Consider the following 19,251-nt stretch of genomic DNA (forward strand, 5'->3'; position numbering starts at 1 on the left):
TATGTCCTTGTTAATACCATCCCTGTAGATGCAAGACTGGACATAGCTTACATTTTTCTATGCTTTTCACAAGAGCACTAATATGACTGAAGTAACTTGGTAAGTTGCCTAATTAAAGCTTTCAAGCAATTCAGTTCGCAACTGATGTATACTCAAACTTGAGAACTGCACCAAACTTGATGATTTTGATGTTGATTTTGTTGGGGTTTCTGGTATCTCGTAGTCTTGACAAGTCATCTGCCACTAGCAGTTGTTTTTCTGGTTGTACACAATTGTTACATTATAGTTCTGTAACCTTAGAAGCATTATCTGAAGCCTTAGGGATGATGACGTAAAAAAAATTCAGTTTTAATCATCTCAAGTGATTTGTTGTTACTTTCAACAAAAGTGTATTCTGTATGTGAATATATGGAATTATACAAACAAATACGACTGCCAGCAGCTTTCTCTCTATGTTGGCATACCTCTGCTATGTTAGACTTTTTGAGGCAAATGCTATGGGCGGTTTCTCATTCTGAATGAGAATCACACCCATCCCTCATGCAAATGTTTTGACCATGATAATACTTTCCAGATTCGGAGTCAGATTTCTTCAGAGATGAGATATGTTATTTCTTTCAAATGCTTTTCGGTGAACCTGATCTGTCCACTAAAATTCTGCAGGTTTTTTTTTTAGACATTTTCTTTGGACTGCTGTTATACATAAATAAGACTCATTACATAGCTATTCCAATATGTTCTCTATTTTCTTGAGATCTGTACAACATTCCAAATAATTTTATCTCTTGAACCTTAATCTCATGCTTTTCACAGCTGAATACAAGACCATATTCTTCTGCTATCATCATCAAGTTGTGGAGATTTGCATCCTAGTCTGCCCCAAATATAAAACATTAAAATACAAAATAGATTAGTTGCTCTCTCTAGCAGCTTGACGGTTGTTGTTACATTATTTATACTTATTTTTTATTTTATTTAAGGCTCAAGTACGCTGCCCTGGGAATCCACTTCAGCTATCTGGGCTGTCTGTCCAGGACAGTGTGTTAGTCATTAGTTTGTTAGTGGTTAGTGAATGAGAAGTCAGTGTTAGTGGCCTTACACTTAGTCACTAACTTGGGTCAATAAACGGCATTTTCTAGTTTTCTCCCTGAAATCATACTCCACATCATTTACAGCGTCACCATGCTAATTCGGTCGGCATCATATATGGACATGTTTCTGCACAAACCATGCCATGCAATGTTACCATGGCATCTGAAGGTTGCCATTAATAAGGTCTTGTTTTCATTACAGACACAAAGAAAGATCCTATGTATGACGTCATTTCCAATACTAACGCCAACAGCTGACAAAGCCATTAACCCAGTTAGAGGTCGTCAATTTCCCTGACATACTTTGTTTGGATATACCAACCGAGACATCTGCAAAAGTTATTAACCTTGATAAATAGGATTGTTTCAACGTCAGCATTCCCGTGACAGCATTCCCGTGACGCCACAAACCCACACTTAAATGTCAGTCAATCAGACGACAGGTCACATGACCTCATTTGCATACATGGGGCCCACGTGCCAGGTATGCTACTAATAAACTGTGTTAAACGACAAAGTACTAACACAAATGTTCAGCAAGGGATGCAAACAAAACTGAGCTAGTCTTGCTGTACAATATATACAAAATAAATGTGTGTGTGTGCCTTCACCGTTTTAAATTGTTATGGTGCATTTCTGGACCTAAATTCCAAGGTTGACTGTGATTTTTAAAGTAGTCCTGAATACATCACGCTTTTTGGATCCAACAAGAAAGAAAGAAAGAAGAAAGGACAGAAAAAGAAGAAGAAAACAGGATTTTTTTTTTTATCTCCCACTTTATTTCAATTTGGCAAGACTTGCAATTGTAATAAACAAATGTTACTCTTGGTTTTTTAACTAGAAATAATGATCCAGTTAATGCAATTGTTCTGGCTACTAAACACTTATTATTCCAAAGTCATTACAATACATACATGTATGTACCCAATTTGAACTGGATTCAGAAAGAGTTGACCGATTACTATTATATAACAAAGACTATATATATTGCTTTTTGTTCCTGTAATTCTGATAGATTCACCAAATTGTGGTCAATCTGCCACAATTTATTTAAAATGTTAAGTTTGGTTTGTTTTTCTAGCCCAAATATTGTGTACATAATTGGCCTCTGTTGTTTTTTGTCTTGTTTTGTTTTGAGTTCAGATTTTTGTGTTGGACCAGCAACATTTACAATACCTGTAGGTTTAAGATGGAAGCTATAGTGACTATATTTTCGACAACTAACCAAAACTCTTTTTAACCCTACAAATTTAATTAATAATTGAGACTCACCAGCACAAGAATACTATTGTTATCCCCACAACATATACAAATGATGGGATGTTAAAAAAAAAAAAAATTCTAGGCGACAAGATATTAAGTAATTAGGCAATCAGTATCAGTATCAGTAATATACATTCATTAATAAACTTATTAATAACAAATTATATGAACATTTTATAAAGGATACTTAAATATTTCCAGTTCGGAAAATTTATCTCAATTTCCTACAATTTCATCTCTTTATAAGATTTTAACTTGTTAAAATTGCATTGGTCCTATATCTATCTTTCAAGAATGTTTTTTGTGTGTTAATTTCTTTCCTTCTCGATCTTTCTTTTTATTTCTTTAACACCTTTTTACTAGTCTCCAGAACATTTTCCCTCCAACTATGTAAGTCTATTCATGGTTTCATGTTAAACCAAACTGTTTAATCTTAATAATGAATATTATATACATGTGTGCATGTCAGCGAGCATTTCACACACACACGCACACATGCATGCACGCACTGGCATGCACATATGTATATTAAGCTCAATACAGAGCAACCAACCACACACAAAACAACCACACACAAAACCCAAACTGACAAAACACACGAGACAATCAGTACCCGGTACTCTGGATCTACTACCATGACTCTGTAAAACGGTGAAGATGTGAAACAAAATAATTCATTTATTCAATTATTTCAACTTATTTTCGTGCTTATATCCAAATCAGATTCTGGGCCATCTGTCCTGGGCAGTGGGTTAGTGGTTAGTGAGAAAGAAGAGAAGAGGGTGTAGTAGTCTTATACCTACCAACTGTGGTGTTAAAACTCAATCTGGGTGGGAGCTGGTACCGGACAGAAAATCCAGTAGCCTACCTACCAGCCTTATGTCCCATGGATTGACGACGACACCATCAAGGCCGGTATGATTCATTTAATATATTGTTTTTATTATATAGGATTGCAAGATAAATAAAAAAAACTGTTACTGTCTTAACATATAACCAGTTATTACTATATATCCCGTGATACTTTTTAGCAAAGAGTAACACGCATAAACTAGTTAAGAGAATGAATGTATGTTTAACGACACCCCAGCACAAAAAGTAGAGACATTCGATGTCAACTTGTGAGTATATGAATTGATGTGTGTATATCCTGAACTAAAAACAAAAAAATTATAATTATTCACAAAGAAAACTATTTTTTGCCACACAAATATATTTCTGTTTTCTTATATATTGTGACAACAAATGGATTGTATGTAGGTGCATATAACTACAAGTTTGTTTATTGTTAATGGTGGTACATGAATGTACTTCTTTGGATCGAAATAAGACAATGTTATGATGATGATGATGACAACGATGGTGGTGCTGATGATGATATGAAAGATGACGATGTAAAAAGCATTCTGAGTGTATTACTAAAGCAATACATGTCCCCAATCAGACTCAATAAATTTCTGTATTGCCTAAGTTCAAGGACAATAAACTTGTCAAAAATGGGTAAATTGCCATGAAAGTCGAACTTGATCTGTAACAGAACATATGGTAAAGCTATACACAAAAGTTCAGCTTAATATCTTGAGACATTACAAACAAACAAAAGTCTGGAAAACAACTTTTTGTATCTCCTAATTAAGTTCAAGAGCCATAACTCTGTCACAAATGGGTAATTTGCCATGAAAAAGACATTCTGAACACTGTATATATGTCTGACAGATGGACGGGCAAACAGACAAATACACAGAAAGACAGACAGAAAGACGGAGAGAAAACATATACAGTCGAGCACCGTTGTGTCGACATCGTGGGGACCGCACATAAATATCGAGTTAACCAAATATCGACTCAAACGTTCAGTCAAGTATGTAAATAAAAAATTACAAACAAAAGATGTCAAATTTAAAAATGAAATATAATTTATTTGTTTAAATCAAATCAAGAATTTCATTTAATTTCACAATAAGATAATGTAACACAAAGAAAATGTTCTGAAATTAATAATAACAAAGTAATCAATCAATAAACCAATCAATAATACCGATGTGCGCAAGCTTACTGAATCTGTTAAAAGTTTTTATAAATTGTGGAATTAAAATGACTGTGGATATGGAGACAATTAAACAAAAAATTACTAAATAAATTTTAACATATTATAATAAAGGATTAAGAACAAAATGTAATTATACAAACTGGAAGAACAAATAACAATCACAACACTTAATTCACAAAGTCTGTTAATAATGTTTGTCGCGCATTAGAACAAGGCATGAAAGCTACTGAGCTTAGAAATTTTGTTACGTCCCGAATAGCACGGACGGGATTTCCATTGCCACCGTGACATTTCACACCCCTAAACTCTACGGTTTTGTCTGTCATTAGTTTAAAGAAAATGCCTGTCTCGTCGGTATTGTAGATGTCGTCCTCGCTGTAAGACATGAGTACTGTTTGCAAACGCTTTTTGATTTATCACCTCTCTCAACAGCTTGGATAGCTTCTAATTTTGTTTCAATGGATTTTACCGTCAACTTACGTTTCTTTGGAGAATTATCTGATCCAGATGTCGGCAATGGTTTGGTTACGTGCCCGAAACAGAGCGTTAATTATAGGTCGTGCAATTTATACTTACTCTTTTAAAATTTTTATTTATTTTAACAAATAATTTTACTATCGACACACGAGGCACTTTTGTACATAAAAGTTTAATTAGGGACCCCAAAAATATATCGACACAAACGTAATATCGACTCAATCGTATCGACTCAACAGAGTAAAAAATATGATATTTAATACACGTTTCAGCCGGGCCCAGCCAGTCATAACGACACAAACAATATATGGACTCAAGAAAGATCGACACAACGGTGCTCAACTGTAGTCCTCTCTATTTGGATTGGTAGGTGCCTAGTAATGACGAGAATAATAAAAACAAAATTAATATGCAAGTAGGCTGTCTGTTCAGCCCAACTGAAACATTCAAATTATTTTCATAAATAGTATCAGTTCTGCACGCTGTTGGATACAGGTCATGTTGATAGAAGGGTCACTTGATATATGGTCAATGAGTGGTTTTGGAAACGACTTAGTAGATGCAGTCATCCTTCAGAGAAAATATTACATCCATAAATTATGACCTACCTGGTGATCAAGTTGCTTTCGCAAAGGGTAGCTAGGATCAACCACTGTCCACAACACCATGATGCCCGTATTAAGAGCCGTGTATGCACCAATTTTCATAAATAGGTGCATATCCTTAGCTGTCTGCATAGATAAAATACAAGAATTAGGAAGAGAACAGTTTTGAAAATTTCTTAAAATTGTGTAATTTAATAAAAGCATGACTGCCAAATTTTTTAAAATAAAATTGATCTTGAACTTCAATAATAGTCATTGTTATAGTGTCAAAAATAAAATGTAATCAGCAACTTGCGCAAATACATAGAGATATCAGTTTATTTTTTTTAATTTTCATTTGTGGATAATATTAAATGGTATAAATACTACAACCTAGTTATACAAAAAAAAGACATTAATATATACTTATTAATTAGGGCTTATAGTTAAATATTTAAAAAATACATTTTATATATTATACTTTATGAAGGTACATAATAATACATGTACATGTAGTAGTAATAATAATATATAATAATAATAACAACAATACTAATTTGTCCTGTGTACATGTTTATAAATTTGTGAAATTATTTAATAAATAATTCAAAATAATTCATTGTCTTTCAATGAATGAAATTGGTATGGTTGTGAACTAAAATTAAACATTTCATGCCGGTTATCATGACTGTATGATTACTGGACAATGTATTCGCAATCTTAATTTTTCAACTTTCTTCGTAACCGTGACATCCTTAAGTAATCGTATTTGATTACTAAGTAATCGCCCCATCTCTGATATATGTGTGTATGTACTGATGTATGAATATCTATATATTGTATATATGTCGAGGTTGACTGTTACATAGATATTAATGCACTGGCGCAGGGGATAATTATAAATCCTTTCTGGCCTCACATGCCGTTGCTGGGACTCAAACCTTTGGCACCGAATTGCCCGCAAATTGCAATGCTAACCACAATGCACTCTGAGCTATTGAGGCATCCAAAAAGGATGCTCTTTAACTCAACCACATCTATGGGGCCTACAATCTACGCGGTTGATCCCGCTTACATACATGAAACAGTGGGCAGACCTGGCACTGGCTAGTATGTATTGATGTATGAATATCTATATATTGTATGTATATCGAGGTTGACTGTTACATACATAGATATTAACGCACTGGTGCAGGGTATAATTAAATCCTTTCTGGTCTGACAAATTATCCCATGCCGTTGCTGGGACTCGAACCTGTGGCACCGATTCGCCCGCAAATTGCAAGGCTAACCACGATGCGCTCTAAGCTATTGAGGCATCCAAAAAGAATGCTCTTTAACTCAACTACATGCATGCCTGTGGCACCGATTTGCCCGCAAATTGCAAGGCTAACCACGATGCGCTCTAGTACGTACTGATGTATGAATATCTATATATTGTATGTATGTCGAGGTTGACTGTTACATATAACATATATAGATACATGTATTAACGCAATGGCGCAGGGGATAATTAAATCCTTTCTGGCCTCGCAAATTTTCCCATGCTGTTGCTGGGATGCGAACCTATGGCACCGAATTGCCCGCAACTTTGAAGACTTGCCACGATATCTTTTGAGTTATTGAGGCATCCATAAAAAGGGATGCTCTTTACAACTCAACATGCATGAAACAGTGAGCTGACCTGGCACTGGCTAGTAGGCCTATGTATTGATGTTTGAAAACCTGGAAAATAATGCCTGCATATAAATTTCTCTACTTGAGGTTGGGTGCAAAATTACAGTATAACTCGATAAACACTGTCATTAAAAGTTTTAAAAGCTTATAAACAAACATTAAACTATTTTCATATATGTCAAAGATTCTTTATTGGATTATTATCTGTTGGATACATTTTCAATACATATATAAGATCAATATGATCTGGACACCAACGGAAACAACAGCTTTTGTGTCAAATCAAACTGAAAACCCGACATCTCTGATAACCGGACAAAATATTTGGTCACAAGGATGTCCGGTTTAGAGGGGTTTCACTGTGTGTGTGTGTGTATATGTGTATATGTGTGTGTGTATGTGTATGTGTATGTGTATGTGTATGTGTATGTGTATGTGTATCTGTATCTCTATATCTATATCTATATCTACAGTTGAATCCCGTTGGCTCGAACCCCATCGGTGCTCGAGAAAGTGTTCGACCCATTGAGTAGTTCGGTCAACATCGGACATTTCCATAACATCAGTTAGAAAGTTGAATTAGATACATATTATTTTGGTAACCGCAAACTTAAAAATTGTATCAAGGTGTTATACAGCAAAACAGTGAAAGGATTTATTACAAATTACTCCGATTGTGTGATGTCCCTTACAGAAATAACCTATACAAACTTATAAGTGGAATATACTTTACTTATACGCCACTTATAAGTTACCTATATATTGGTATAAGTGAAGTATCAGTGTGTATAAGTACATGTATAAGTGAAAAAAATTGTTAATTGATACTTCACTGATACTCCACATATATTTCACCTATAAGTGGTTTATCAGTGGTATATAAGTGAACTGGAATTAGATATTTTTTGTTTTGTTTCTACAAGTGAAATATAAGTGAAATATTAGTTTGGAGATGGTCCTTTTTTGAAAGGAAATGATGTGTTCCAAATGAACGGGGAAAAAACTAAGTCCAAAACATTTTCATGGTTATTTAAAAAAAATTCATAACTTCTCACAGGATTTATCGAATTCATTGGGAACAGTGGCTAAACAACCAAACATACATTTAGCAGATTTAGATAGTATTTATGATATTTATAAGTCGGGGTGGGGGAGTCTACTGAAAGCGAGGAGGTAGTATGGGATAATTACAAGATGATCCTGTTTTAAATAGACTCCCCCATCCCGACACACCTGTCATAATAAAGATCTGTAAAAAGTAGCTAATGGGGGGGGGGGGGGGGGGGGGGGGGGGGGGGGGGGAGGTGATCCCCATCACAATGTGTTTATCGATCACAGTATGGATTTATTTTAGGGGGTGGGGGGCTAAAAACTAAATATTACAGGGTAGGCTACCACTCACATCTCATACATACATATATATATATATATATATATATATATATATATATATATATATATATATATATATATATATATATATATTGCTGCTAAATAATAATATAATTATAATTTCAATTAAATAATAAAAAAAAAAATAAAAAAAAAATAAAGTCAATAAAAATTGTTTTTAAAAAAATCTTAATTATTGTTAATTTGTTGTTATTATAATAATACAGACACACATATGGCAGTTGCTGTCAGTGCTGTTGTTCCAGCTAGCCACCACTTTTTTTTTTTTTTTTTACCAGATTGTGTGAAAATAGGCACAAAAACCAAATTAAAATGAATTGATATTACTATAACAGATTGTGCCCCCCCCCCCCCCCCCCCCTTCCTTTCAGGTATCATTACTTTTGGTCTATTATTTATTAAAGGAAACATGACACGAGACCATATTATAGCTCATTTTAAAAGAAAAATGATATAAAAATAATATACAAATAACTTTATAACAATAAAATACGTGTAGTTAACTTAAAATGAAGAAATTACGCTAATCAGTATCAAAGTACGATTTATGCATATTTCTTCGTGAGCGTTCAGGAAAAAAAGGGAAGTGACGTCAGAGCCGCTGTACTCTTCCATTGTTGTTAACTGTTTATATATGGAGTAAGGGGCTTACGATCTTTTCAGTCCAACAGTGCCGTACTGCGCGGCCTTTGGGTGTAAAAATAAACAGTTTAAACGATCGGGATTGTCTTTTTATGGTTTTCCAAAGGATTGTATCCGAAGAAAGACGCGTGTATTTTATCGCAAAAGAAAAGATTGGACACAAACACCGCATAGTACTTTGGTGTCAGCCTATTTACAGCCCGGAGCCCGAACGTTACCCGGAGACAAAAACAGTACTCGGTTGCGAATGCCGAGGTGTACATTGTACATATTTGGCACAAAGATACACCTCAGCATGATGTATTTATATATGTTAAAACAAAAATGTAGAATGTTTTATTTATTTATTTTTTTGGAAAAAAAAGAAGATTTTTCATGTTAGGGCTGTAGGCCTACATAACAAAATCTGTATTCACCGTCCGAAGAAGGAAACGTCAACAAGTAATTAAATATGGCATATACAAACATGGGATTTGGCATGAGGATACATCTCAGTACGATGTATTTAAATATGTTTTTAAAAAACGTGTAGAAAACAATAATAATTTTAAATAATGTTTTTAATCTTCGGGCGGAATACGTCACAAAAACGTTCCTCATCGCCCGAAGCCCCAAAGCAACACGAAGTTCAATACAAAATAAACCACTACTGTCGGTGTCGAAATAACTATTATGTTTCATCCACGGGCTGACTTGAGAATCGGAGTGTTGTTTTAGTTAATTGGTCCTTTCTTTCCGTGGCCTGCACATGTGATTCCTGATTGGCAGGTGTATATTGCAGGGTATCGACCAGGTAAGTGATTACCACGGTCTAGACATACGTACAAAATACGTGCCAGTTTTTTTAAGATCACAGGGTATTGTGGCGTAACCTATCGCGACTATAGTACAATGTTAATGGACATTATCAGCCGCCCTGCTTCATTACTGTAAATAATGCTGTAAAACCCTTGATTAAGTAGACTTTCCCATCTAAAATTACAAAACTGACCAATTACGTAGTACCAAAGAAAAGAAAATTATCACTTGGGTATCGTGAGTGGTCGTTTTTACTCTAACGCACCCTACCAATAGGCCTAATAATATGCTACTTTTTTATGAGAGAAAAATACTATAACCCCATTTCGTTCTATTGATGCAAATATAAATATATTTAGTTTAAAAGTTGATTATACTCTCAAGTCATTTATGTTGTTTTACAAGCCAGGTTAATGAAAGTGAAGCGCCTTGTCGTAAATTAGAGCGTTTGTTTACACTGTGCATACAGATTTCATTATGTACAGCCCGAACATAAAAAATGCGATATTTTCTATAAAAAAAAAACCCACCAAAAAATGTTTGTCCTACATTTATATTTTTTACATATTTAAATACATCATATCGAGGTGTATCTTTATGCTAAATATGAACAGTATACACCTCGGCATTAGCATCCGAGTTTTGGTTTTGTCTCCGGGTTACTTTCGGGCTCCGGGCTGTAAATTGGTCGACCGGTCTGGTCTGGCACCATCAGTTTCTCCACCCTCCGACTCGCTATCCGTTTTTTCATCAGTATCACTGTTGTAAGTAAATGTGTGTCTTTCTTCATTTACTAACAGCTCATATTGATACGGCAAAACGTTTTGCGAACGAACACTCATTGTTTTGGTAAGCTGTGCAAGTCTTAGATTCTTTATGAGTGGTACGGACTAATGCTTTTAAGTGTAAGGCTTCAGATCAAGCGACGCGTCTCTGACGTCACGGACCTCGTGATTGCCCTGCTCATTAAAGATCGGCAATTTCCGCTAAGAGCTCGTATCTGGGGTTCTTTTATGGAGATATTTTAAGTAATTAATTTTTTATCAAAATTTTTTTTAGGTGATTCAATTTATAATTAATTGTACATGGTTGGTGCCAAATATGGTTTACGTGACATGTTTCCTTTAAGATTGATATTTTTTTTTATTATTTTTTTTTAATATGAATTTTCACACACATAATAATAAAAATGTTAGTTTTTTTGTTAAATCACAAGGAAGAAAAATAAAGTAAGCTGGTGTATCACTCCCTTCCCTGGTCCTCACAAATCCATTTATAGAAACTACCAAAAAAAAAAAAAATAAAAAAATTCAGGGGGGGGGGGGGGGGGGGGACGAATTCTTCGTGAAATGGGGATGCCATACGCCATATGCAGAGTAATAATTTATAATGCTTAATAGACAGAAGGCCACAAAGGCACTAGATTAGTACATAATTATGATAATTATGATAATAATAATAATAATATTTTTATTATTATAAGTCTGTGTCGTCTTAAAAGACGAACGAAGGTTAAAAGCGATAATATGATTGGTCGGTTCCTGAACAGTCATACCTGGGAGTTGATTGGCTTAGAGATAACAACAGGAAAAAACGCGCCATTTGCAGTTTGCCAATAATAATAAATAATGACAAAACATTGTGTATTTTGCACTATGAATTGGATTTAAGATCATTTTGATTGAGCAGAAACAATCACAGTTTATTACCGAATACTTGGCTATGGCGCAAAATGTAGAACTTCGATCAAGTTTCGGATGTCCTACTATTTTCATCACGTTTGGAAGGGAAAAAAGGTAAACATGATTTTACTATTTTCTTACTTATTCTAGTAGGTACGTGACAATTTTTTTTAACCTTCACAGAGATAGATAAACCATTAATCATTTTAAAGAGCCTGTGAAAAGCTTTAAAATGCAGTTAAAATGTTTGTTCTAGTTTCAATATTAAAAAAGTTATGACATTTTCAATATATGTCACCACGTCCATTTTCCGGCTTTGTTTTACTACTAAAAGAAAAGAAAAGTTGTGACCGTTTTGACTAATTATTGTAACTTTGAACACAGAAAGTGTCATAACTTTTTTAGTTTTAGATAAATTCCCAAGAGATTTCCAGAGAAGGTAGTTCATTCAACACAGATCCTTTTGGTGCAGTTCTATTAATTCATGGTTCAAGTTCTTTCTTAATTAATAATTTTAATTAATTTTTACAAAAATAAAACAAACTTTATAACGGTTCACTTTAAACACATAAAATGTCATAACTTTTTAGAAATTGGATAAGATTCCAATGAAACTTTCAGGGAAGGTAGTTCATTCAACACAGCCTTTTGGTGCAATTTTGTTTTTTAATTCATTCATGGTTTAAGTTCATACTTAATTTTAATAATTTTTACGAAAATAATTTCAGTTACCATAGTTCATTAAACACAATGATGTCTTACCTTTCTTGTCTGTTTCTTCATCTGGGAACCTAAGTGACTCACCTTGTGTGGCTATAATAAACTGGTTTATTGGCAATACATTGTGCAAGTGCAAGCATAATGCGTGCAGAACATAATGTACAGGTGATGCTCCTTGTCCTTGATATAAGACCCGTTTAATCATTTCACCGTTCTCTCCCCGGGTTGAAATGCATAATCTGGTCGAATGCGTAAGGTCGCTCTCACAGGGATCCTACAATACCCGTAACTGAATGAAACACGATTATCCAAATATCTCTCCTAACTGTATATCTAGTAGATCTCTCTGTAACGGGCAGTTCAAAAACCCGCGTGTCTCGTCTAGGTATGATCAGAGATAAGATCTTGTTCACTAGAAAACACAACAAAAACACAATACACTTTGGAATCTGTATTAACCTACGCTGACAAATGTACTGCCACAGTAGTTAATTAACAACAAATAATAACAACCCAGAACTGATCACTTAATTAGTTAATCTCTAGGTGTCTAGTTTACACAATATTGTAATCACTTCACCGTGACACAACCCATGCGTGTAATAATTGAGAAACGCTTCCAGGGGAACTTAATTAATAAAGGAATTACAACTCTATTCCTAACTGGTTAATTTTTAATTAACCCTTAACTACTCATTCAGTAACCTTGTAACACAGAATTAATACTGGTACCTATCACAATAAAGACAATAACCTACAGTTTACCTAGGTCCTCTAGGATAACTGGCTAAGCTTTAATAATTATTTAGACAGTGAGCCTACAGTTTACTGCGTCACATGACTGGCAGCACCGTCTAAATAATATTGGTATAATACAGTATTAAAATATTTAAAGTCACATCAATCACATCAAGGTTATACACAGTAGAAATAATATATAATTACCATGTCCGGACTGAACTTATATATGCGGTTTTGTAACCAGATTAAAGGGGTTTTGATCATTTTTCTAATTTTAATGATTAAAAAACTATGTATATCAGGAGCCCAGTAGGTGTGTTACGGCTTCCCATCCCACCTGCGATCAATCGGGTTGGGGGTCCGTGTCAATTGAACGCTGGCAAGGCGGGCAGCACATGTCATTCTGTTATGGTTGGCTTCGGACAATATTTACATAAGCTGCATCTTTAGTTTTATGATACCGTCAAATCCCTAGGTCTTCTAGGATGACTGGCTAAGCTTTAATAATTATTTAGACAGTGAGCCTACAGTTTACTGCGTCACATGACCGGCAGCACCGTCTAAATAATATTGGTATAATACAGTATTAAAATATTTAAAGTCACATCAATCACATCAAGGTTATACACAGAGCAGAAATAATATATAATTACCACGTCCGGACTGAACTTATATATGCGGTTTTGTAACCAGATTAAAGGGGTTTTGATAATTTTTCTAATTTTAATGATTAAAAACTATGTATATCAGGAGCCCAGTAGGTGTGTTACGGCTTCCCATCCCACCTGCGATCAATCGGGTTGGGGGTCCGCGTCAATTGAACGCTGGCAAGGTGGGCAGCACATGTCATTCTGTTATGGTTGGCTTCGGACAATATTTACATAAGCTGCATCTTTAGTTTTATGATACCGTCAAATCCTCACACAGCAGATCCACAGCAAGGGCGTACTTCGAAATGTCATAATCGACTGCATCATTCTGGTAAGTTTCTTCGTCAATCTAGTACCCCACAATGTATGTTCCACCTGCTTTCTTTAGGAGCTTTTCAATCTTCCCATTATACACAGTCTTGGCTTGCGAGCTGTCGTCATACCAAACATGACGTATTGTGTGTCCAATGACCCTACCATCTAAGACGTCCCTAACCTGCTGCTGAAGACTCTCATCTAACTCGGGGAAATTCTAAAGAAATGTCCAAATCATTGTTTTTCAGGGTTTTTTCAAGTTTGTTTCTTTGGTAAGTTTTCTTTTTTTGTAATTTTACTGCTAACCTACTCGAAATCTCCCCTTTAATCTGGTTACACCGTTCACGATTGTTTTGCCGTTGTTTCCTCCCCAATGAAATTGCCAGTTTTACTAAATTATATATTTTTTCCATTTCTAGGTTGTCAAGGTAGTTGACGACTTTGTTTTTTTGTGCCCGGATTCTGGAGGAGAGGTAGCACATGGTAGCATTTGGTGCATGTTCCTTAGCAGCACCAAACATTCCCATGACTTCTTCTGCATCAATATTATGGCAGCGTGCTGACTCTGTCTCCTTCCTGAGTTCATCAGTAACATCGATGTCAAAGTATCGTTGGTACTGCCTCTCCAGAACTTCCACCACTTTCAAAAGGCATGCTGTCATCATGGAGGCAAACATGGGCTCATCTATGGACGTTTGTTGCAGGGCGAAGAGTGTTTCGTCATCGGCAGATAGTTCATTTCCAAAGAAGTCAATCTTTGTGGAAACGGTGTCCTGTGGCTTCTCACTGAATGTTTTTACAACACTCGACACTTTTCTAACGATGCTGATCCCATCGATGTAACTGACTTGAGTGGAGTCCGACTTGTAGAACATTGACATCCATGGGCTGGAGAGTAACTTACCTATAAGTCCTAAAACATGGATCTCCACTCTTGCTACAGGTGACTGAAAGTCATGGAATATTGCTCCTTGCAGAGAACCACAGGACACAGTTCCCTCATCAAAAAACTTCAAGAAGAAGTCCTTATGCTGGAACAATCTACCGCAAATCAAGAACATGATATGGAGACGATTCCCCCTATAACGTGGAATAAGGCCCCTGGGAAGGCCAGCATTGTCCAAGAAATTAGTGAACCCTTTTGGATCACCTCGACCATCCTTGTATCGGAATTTGTTGATAGCAAGTACGAGCTGGCTTGCCATACACTCAGTTCCAAAAAGTTATTTCGTCATCATCTCTGGTTCGTTCGCCTTGAGAGTCGTTCTTGTGGAACTGGCGATAGTATCCAAGGGGTGAAGGTGGCAGTTTAACTCGTTTAATCTAGTCCCCCAGGTCTCTTCAAGAAGTTCAATTGTAGCATGGTTCACTGCAGCCCGATCAGTCATTGTGTTGCTGATGTTGCTGATTATTTTCGAACGGCATGTGTCAAAGTCGGTATCATAAAATGTGCTGTACACACTAGCCATGGATTCAATCGTGTCAGTGATGTGACGTGCATAATCTTTGGTTGTACCACCAGCTAAATGATCTACAGCAAGGACTTGGCAATCATCTTGGCTGGTGATGTGGATGCTGTTCACATGAAGGCCGTCTTGGGTGATGACATCAAAGCCAATAGTTATGTTGTTTTTTTTCAGCAGAAATTCTGCTGCCTGCAAGTCTGAAACAATTCCCAGTTCCCTGGTCATCATTTCGACAGTACTCCTGTGTGGTACATTTTCAATATTTAGTCCTGATCTTTTTGCATATTTTTCAATAAGTATTGGTACATTTTTTATAGGTACATTTAATACAATCGCATCGTAGACTAACATCCTCATATCAGTTGAATATTGCTTACCTACCTTCTGTAATGAAGATGATTCATCACGGGATTCTTTCAGGTCCTGTACAGTTTCTTCCAAACAAACAATTTTATTCTCCAAGTCCCTAATAATATCATCTTTTAATTTCAGTTCACCCTTCAATCTGCTGTACTCCAGATCCTTGTCTGATGTTGCAAGTGTAGTTGGGATCAGTTCGTCGAAGTTTATTCATGGTTTTAAGGCGTCTGTGTTTTCTTACCAGTAATTTATTTTTGTTTTCCATTTCGGAATATTCCTCACTTTTGCAGTGGGTTGACTTCATTTGTTTTATTTTGGCATCCTTCTTTGCAATTGAGATATTTTTTCTAATTATTTCCTGTTTTAGGTATTTGACTTTTGCCTGTTTCAGAGTGTTAATTTGCAATTTTAAATACTTTACCCTTTTGAAATATGTATCTTTCATTGTACGCTGTGCCAAGGAAACAAATTCCAAACGTTTCCTCAGTCTCAGTTTCCTTGGTGGCGGTGTGATGAACGTATTGGAGTCACAGGCGGCGATGGCTGAATTAAATTTAATGGAGTCACAGGCAGCTGCTGAATTATTCGTGTCACAGGCAGCTGCAAATTTACTGGTGTCAAAGGCGGTGGGTGAATTACTGCTGTTACAGGCGGCGGGTGAATTACTGACGTTACAGGCGGCAGATGAATTACTGATGTTACAGGCGGCGGATGAATTACTGCTGTTACAGGCGGCGGATGAATTACTGCTGTTACACTTACAGGCAGCTGCAGTTCCGGTGTCACAGATTTCTGAAATTCTGATGTGTCAGGCAACTCAGATATTGGGGTCACAGGCCGTTGTGTTACTATATACTCAGTTGAAGGAGCTAACGGAGTGTATGGTTCAAGACATACTCTAGATAATTTCTCCATATCAGAATCCCGTGTAGTGTTCCTGTATTTTTTTATTGACTTATTTAACAGTAAGATGATTTGGTTAGGACAAATCTGACATGGCATTCTTTCCATGGCAGCTTTTATCATCTTTGTCACAGAACTGTCATTTGTCAGGTAGAGGGAAAGTATATGTCCATTTCTTAAATTGTTTAAGTCATCAGGAAAGACACCAAAATCATCAGTTAAATATTGTCGAATCTTGCCTGGCTTCTGGGCCACTTTTTGCTTCTTCTTTGGTGGCATTGTTATTTTTTTACCTTTAAAAAATAAAAATAAATAAAGTCAATCATTTAAGAAGTGACCAAAATAATTTTTTGGTTAATGCAAGTACATAAAGTGTATAGACGCAAATAAAATGTAATTATATGGTGTTGATGATAAAAAGAATATGAACTATCTGTAATTTGTTACCTGTTGTTGACATGGGCCCATTGGGCTATTTCTCGTTTCAGCCAGTATACCACAACTGATATATCAAAGGCTGTGGTATGTGCTATCCTGTCTGTCGGATGATGCATATAAAAAATCCTTTGCTGCCTTAGGAAAAATGTAGCAGGTTTTCTCCGACGACTGTCAGAAATATCAAATGTTTGACGTCCAATAATCAATATGCTCTAGTGCTGTTGTTAAACAAAACAAACATTAAAATAATAACAACAATAAAAGTCAATTGGATTATGAATCAAAAAACATAAAATTATAAATGAAGCATTACATTGCCTGTCACAAGATTCAATGTTATTAGTATGAATAAAATACAATTTTGCATAATAAATAAATAAATTTAAAATCTTAAGAAAATTCAATAATTCACAAAATTAAATTAGGCATAAAATAGAAAGGGTAAAACACACCAATAAATTATAAAGGCACATGGTGTAATGTTTGTAAACAGAATCAGCCAATCATATGACAGGAATCTGATCACGTGACCTACATGCCAAGAACAGCCCTATTTTTTTCAAGAATAGTACCATTTAAATCTTAAACCGTGTTCCTAAGACATTATTTTTTATAAAACTCACTGGAAAATTATTAAATATACTTTAAACAATTAATTCAGTACAATTTTGGTGAACTATTATCACTGAGATGTTGACAAACAGCGGGGATTGCAGCTGTAAAATTTCGCGGAATCAACGATTTCTTCCAGGTTCTTGTTAATATATGACTTTTTGCTAATGCTAGAACACAATGTGCTAATAATTTAATCTACTTCAGATTTTACACAAACATAAAAAAGTGCTTGTGACGGTACATGCTCTTAATTTTGTTTTCACCTGTGGCGATATTAATTGTTTTAGAAGGTCGTGTGCAGTTCCAAATTGCCATCATCCAGGTGGGCAACTTGTTACGTAATACTTCTGCGCGACGGTCCTCGATCGGTACGCCTAATACACACCCAGAGCAGGTGTGGAGGCCATGTGGCTAGTGGTTACGTAATATCTCCGGTAGTGCTGTTTATGGCCAGGGGATTGTTCGCGGTTGGCGACAGCCAGTCTGGCGATCTAAGAGAAAGATATGCCGTCTTGGTCGCTGTGGAAATTCAGATGATAGGGGGATGATACCCCCAGGCCATTTTCTGATTTTATAATAAATAGCTAGGGTTTAGAGATATCTGGCAGAAGCAAAAAGGACAGAACGATAGGAAGGTATCCCGGGGGAACGTTAGTCCGGTTGGACTTTGGTAAATATTTTATTTCTGCTCTGTTGTATAACCTTGATGTGATTGATGTGACTTTTAAATATTTTAATACTGTATTATACCAATATTCTTTAGACAGTGTCTTCGGTCATCTGACGAAGTAAATCGTAGACTTTTTGTTCTAACATTATACGAGTATTTGGTAATATAAAGCTTAGCCGGTCATCCTAGAAGACCTAGGTAAACTGTAGGTTATTGTCTTTATTGTGATAGGTACCAGTATTAATTCTGTGTTACAAGGTTACTGAATGAGTAGTTAAGGGTTAATTAAAAATTAACCAGTTAGGAATAGTGTTGTAATTCCTTTATTAATTAAGTTCCCCTAGAAGCGTTTCTCAATTATCACACGTGTGGGTATTGTGTCACGGTGAAGTGATTAGACTATTGTGTAAACTAGACACCTAGAGATTAACTAATTAAGATATCAGTTCTGGGTTGTTATTATTGTTGTTATTAATTAACTACTGCGGCAGTACATTTGTCAGTGTAGGTTAATACAGATTCCAAAGTGTATTGTGTTTTTGTTGTGTTTTCTAGTGAACTAAACGTGCTATAATAATATATACTTTATATAAGATCATATCTCTGATCATACCTAGAGACGAGCCACAGCGGAAATACTGCCTGTTACAGAGAGATCTAATAGAGATACAGTTAGGAGAGATATTTGGACAATCG

General features: G+C 35.6%; 2 protein-coding genes across 3 annotated transcripts in view; both read right to left on the minus strand.

Moving 5' to 3' along the window:
- LOC121371079 (gamma-aminobutyric acid type B receptor subunit 1-like) overlaps positions 1-19,251 on the minus strand; it is a 107,656-nt gene that overhangs the window by 17,992 nt on the left and 70,413 nt on the right. For both annotated transcript variants that reach the window (XM_041496711.1, XM_041496712.1), the window contains exon 13: positions 5,490-5,612. In XM_041496711.1, coding sequence (XP_041352645.1) covers positions 5,490-5,612 — 123 coding nt within the window. The remainder of the gene's footprint in view (positions 1-5,489; positions 5,613-19,251) is intronic.
- LOC121371080 lies at positions 13,254-15,543 on the minus strand. Its single transcript, XM_041496713.1, has one exon. The coding sequence runs from the start codon at positions 15,306-15,308 to the stop codon at positions 14,301-14,303; it is 1,008 nt and encodes a 335-aa protein (XP_041352647.1). The 5' UTR covers positions 15,309-15,543; the 3' UTR covers positions 13,254-14,300.

Source organism: Gigantopelta aegis, chromosome 4 (genome assembly GCF_016097555.1).
Source record: "Gigantopelta aegis isolate Gae_Host chromosome 4, Gae_host_genome, whole genome shotgun sequence".
Taxonomy (NCBI): domain Eukaryota; kingdom Metazoa; phylum Mollusca; class Gastropoda; order Neomphalida; family Peltospiridae; genus Gigantopelta; species Gigantopelta aegis.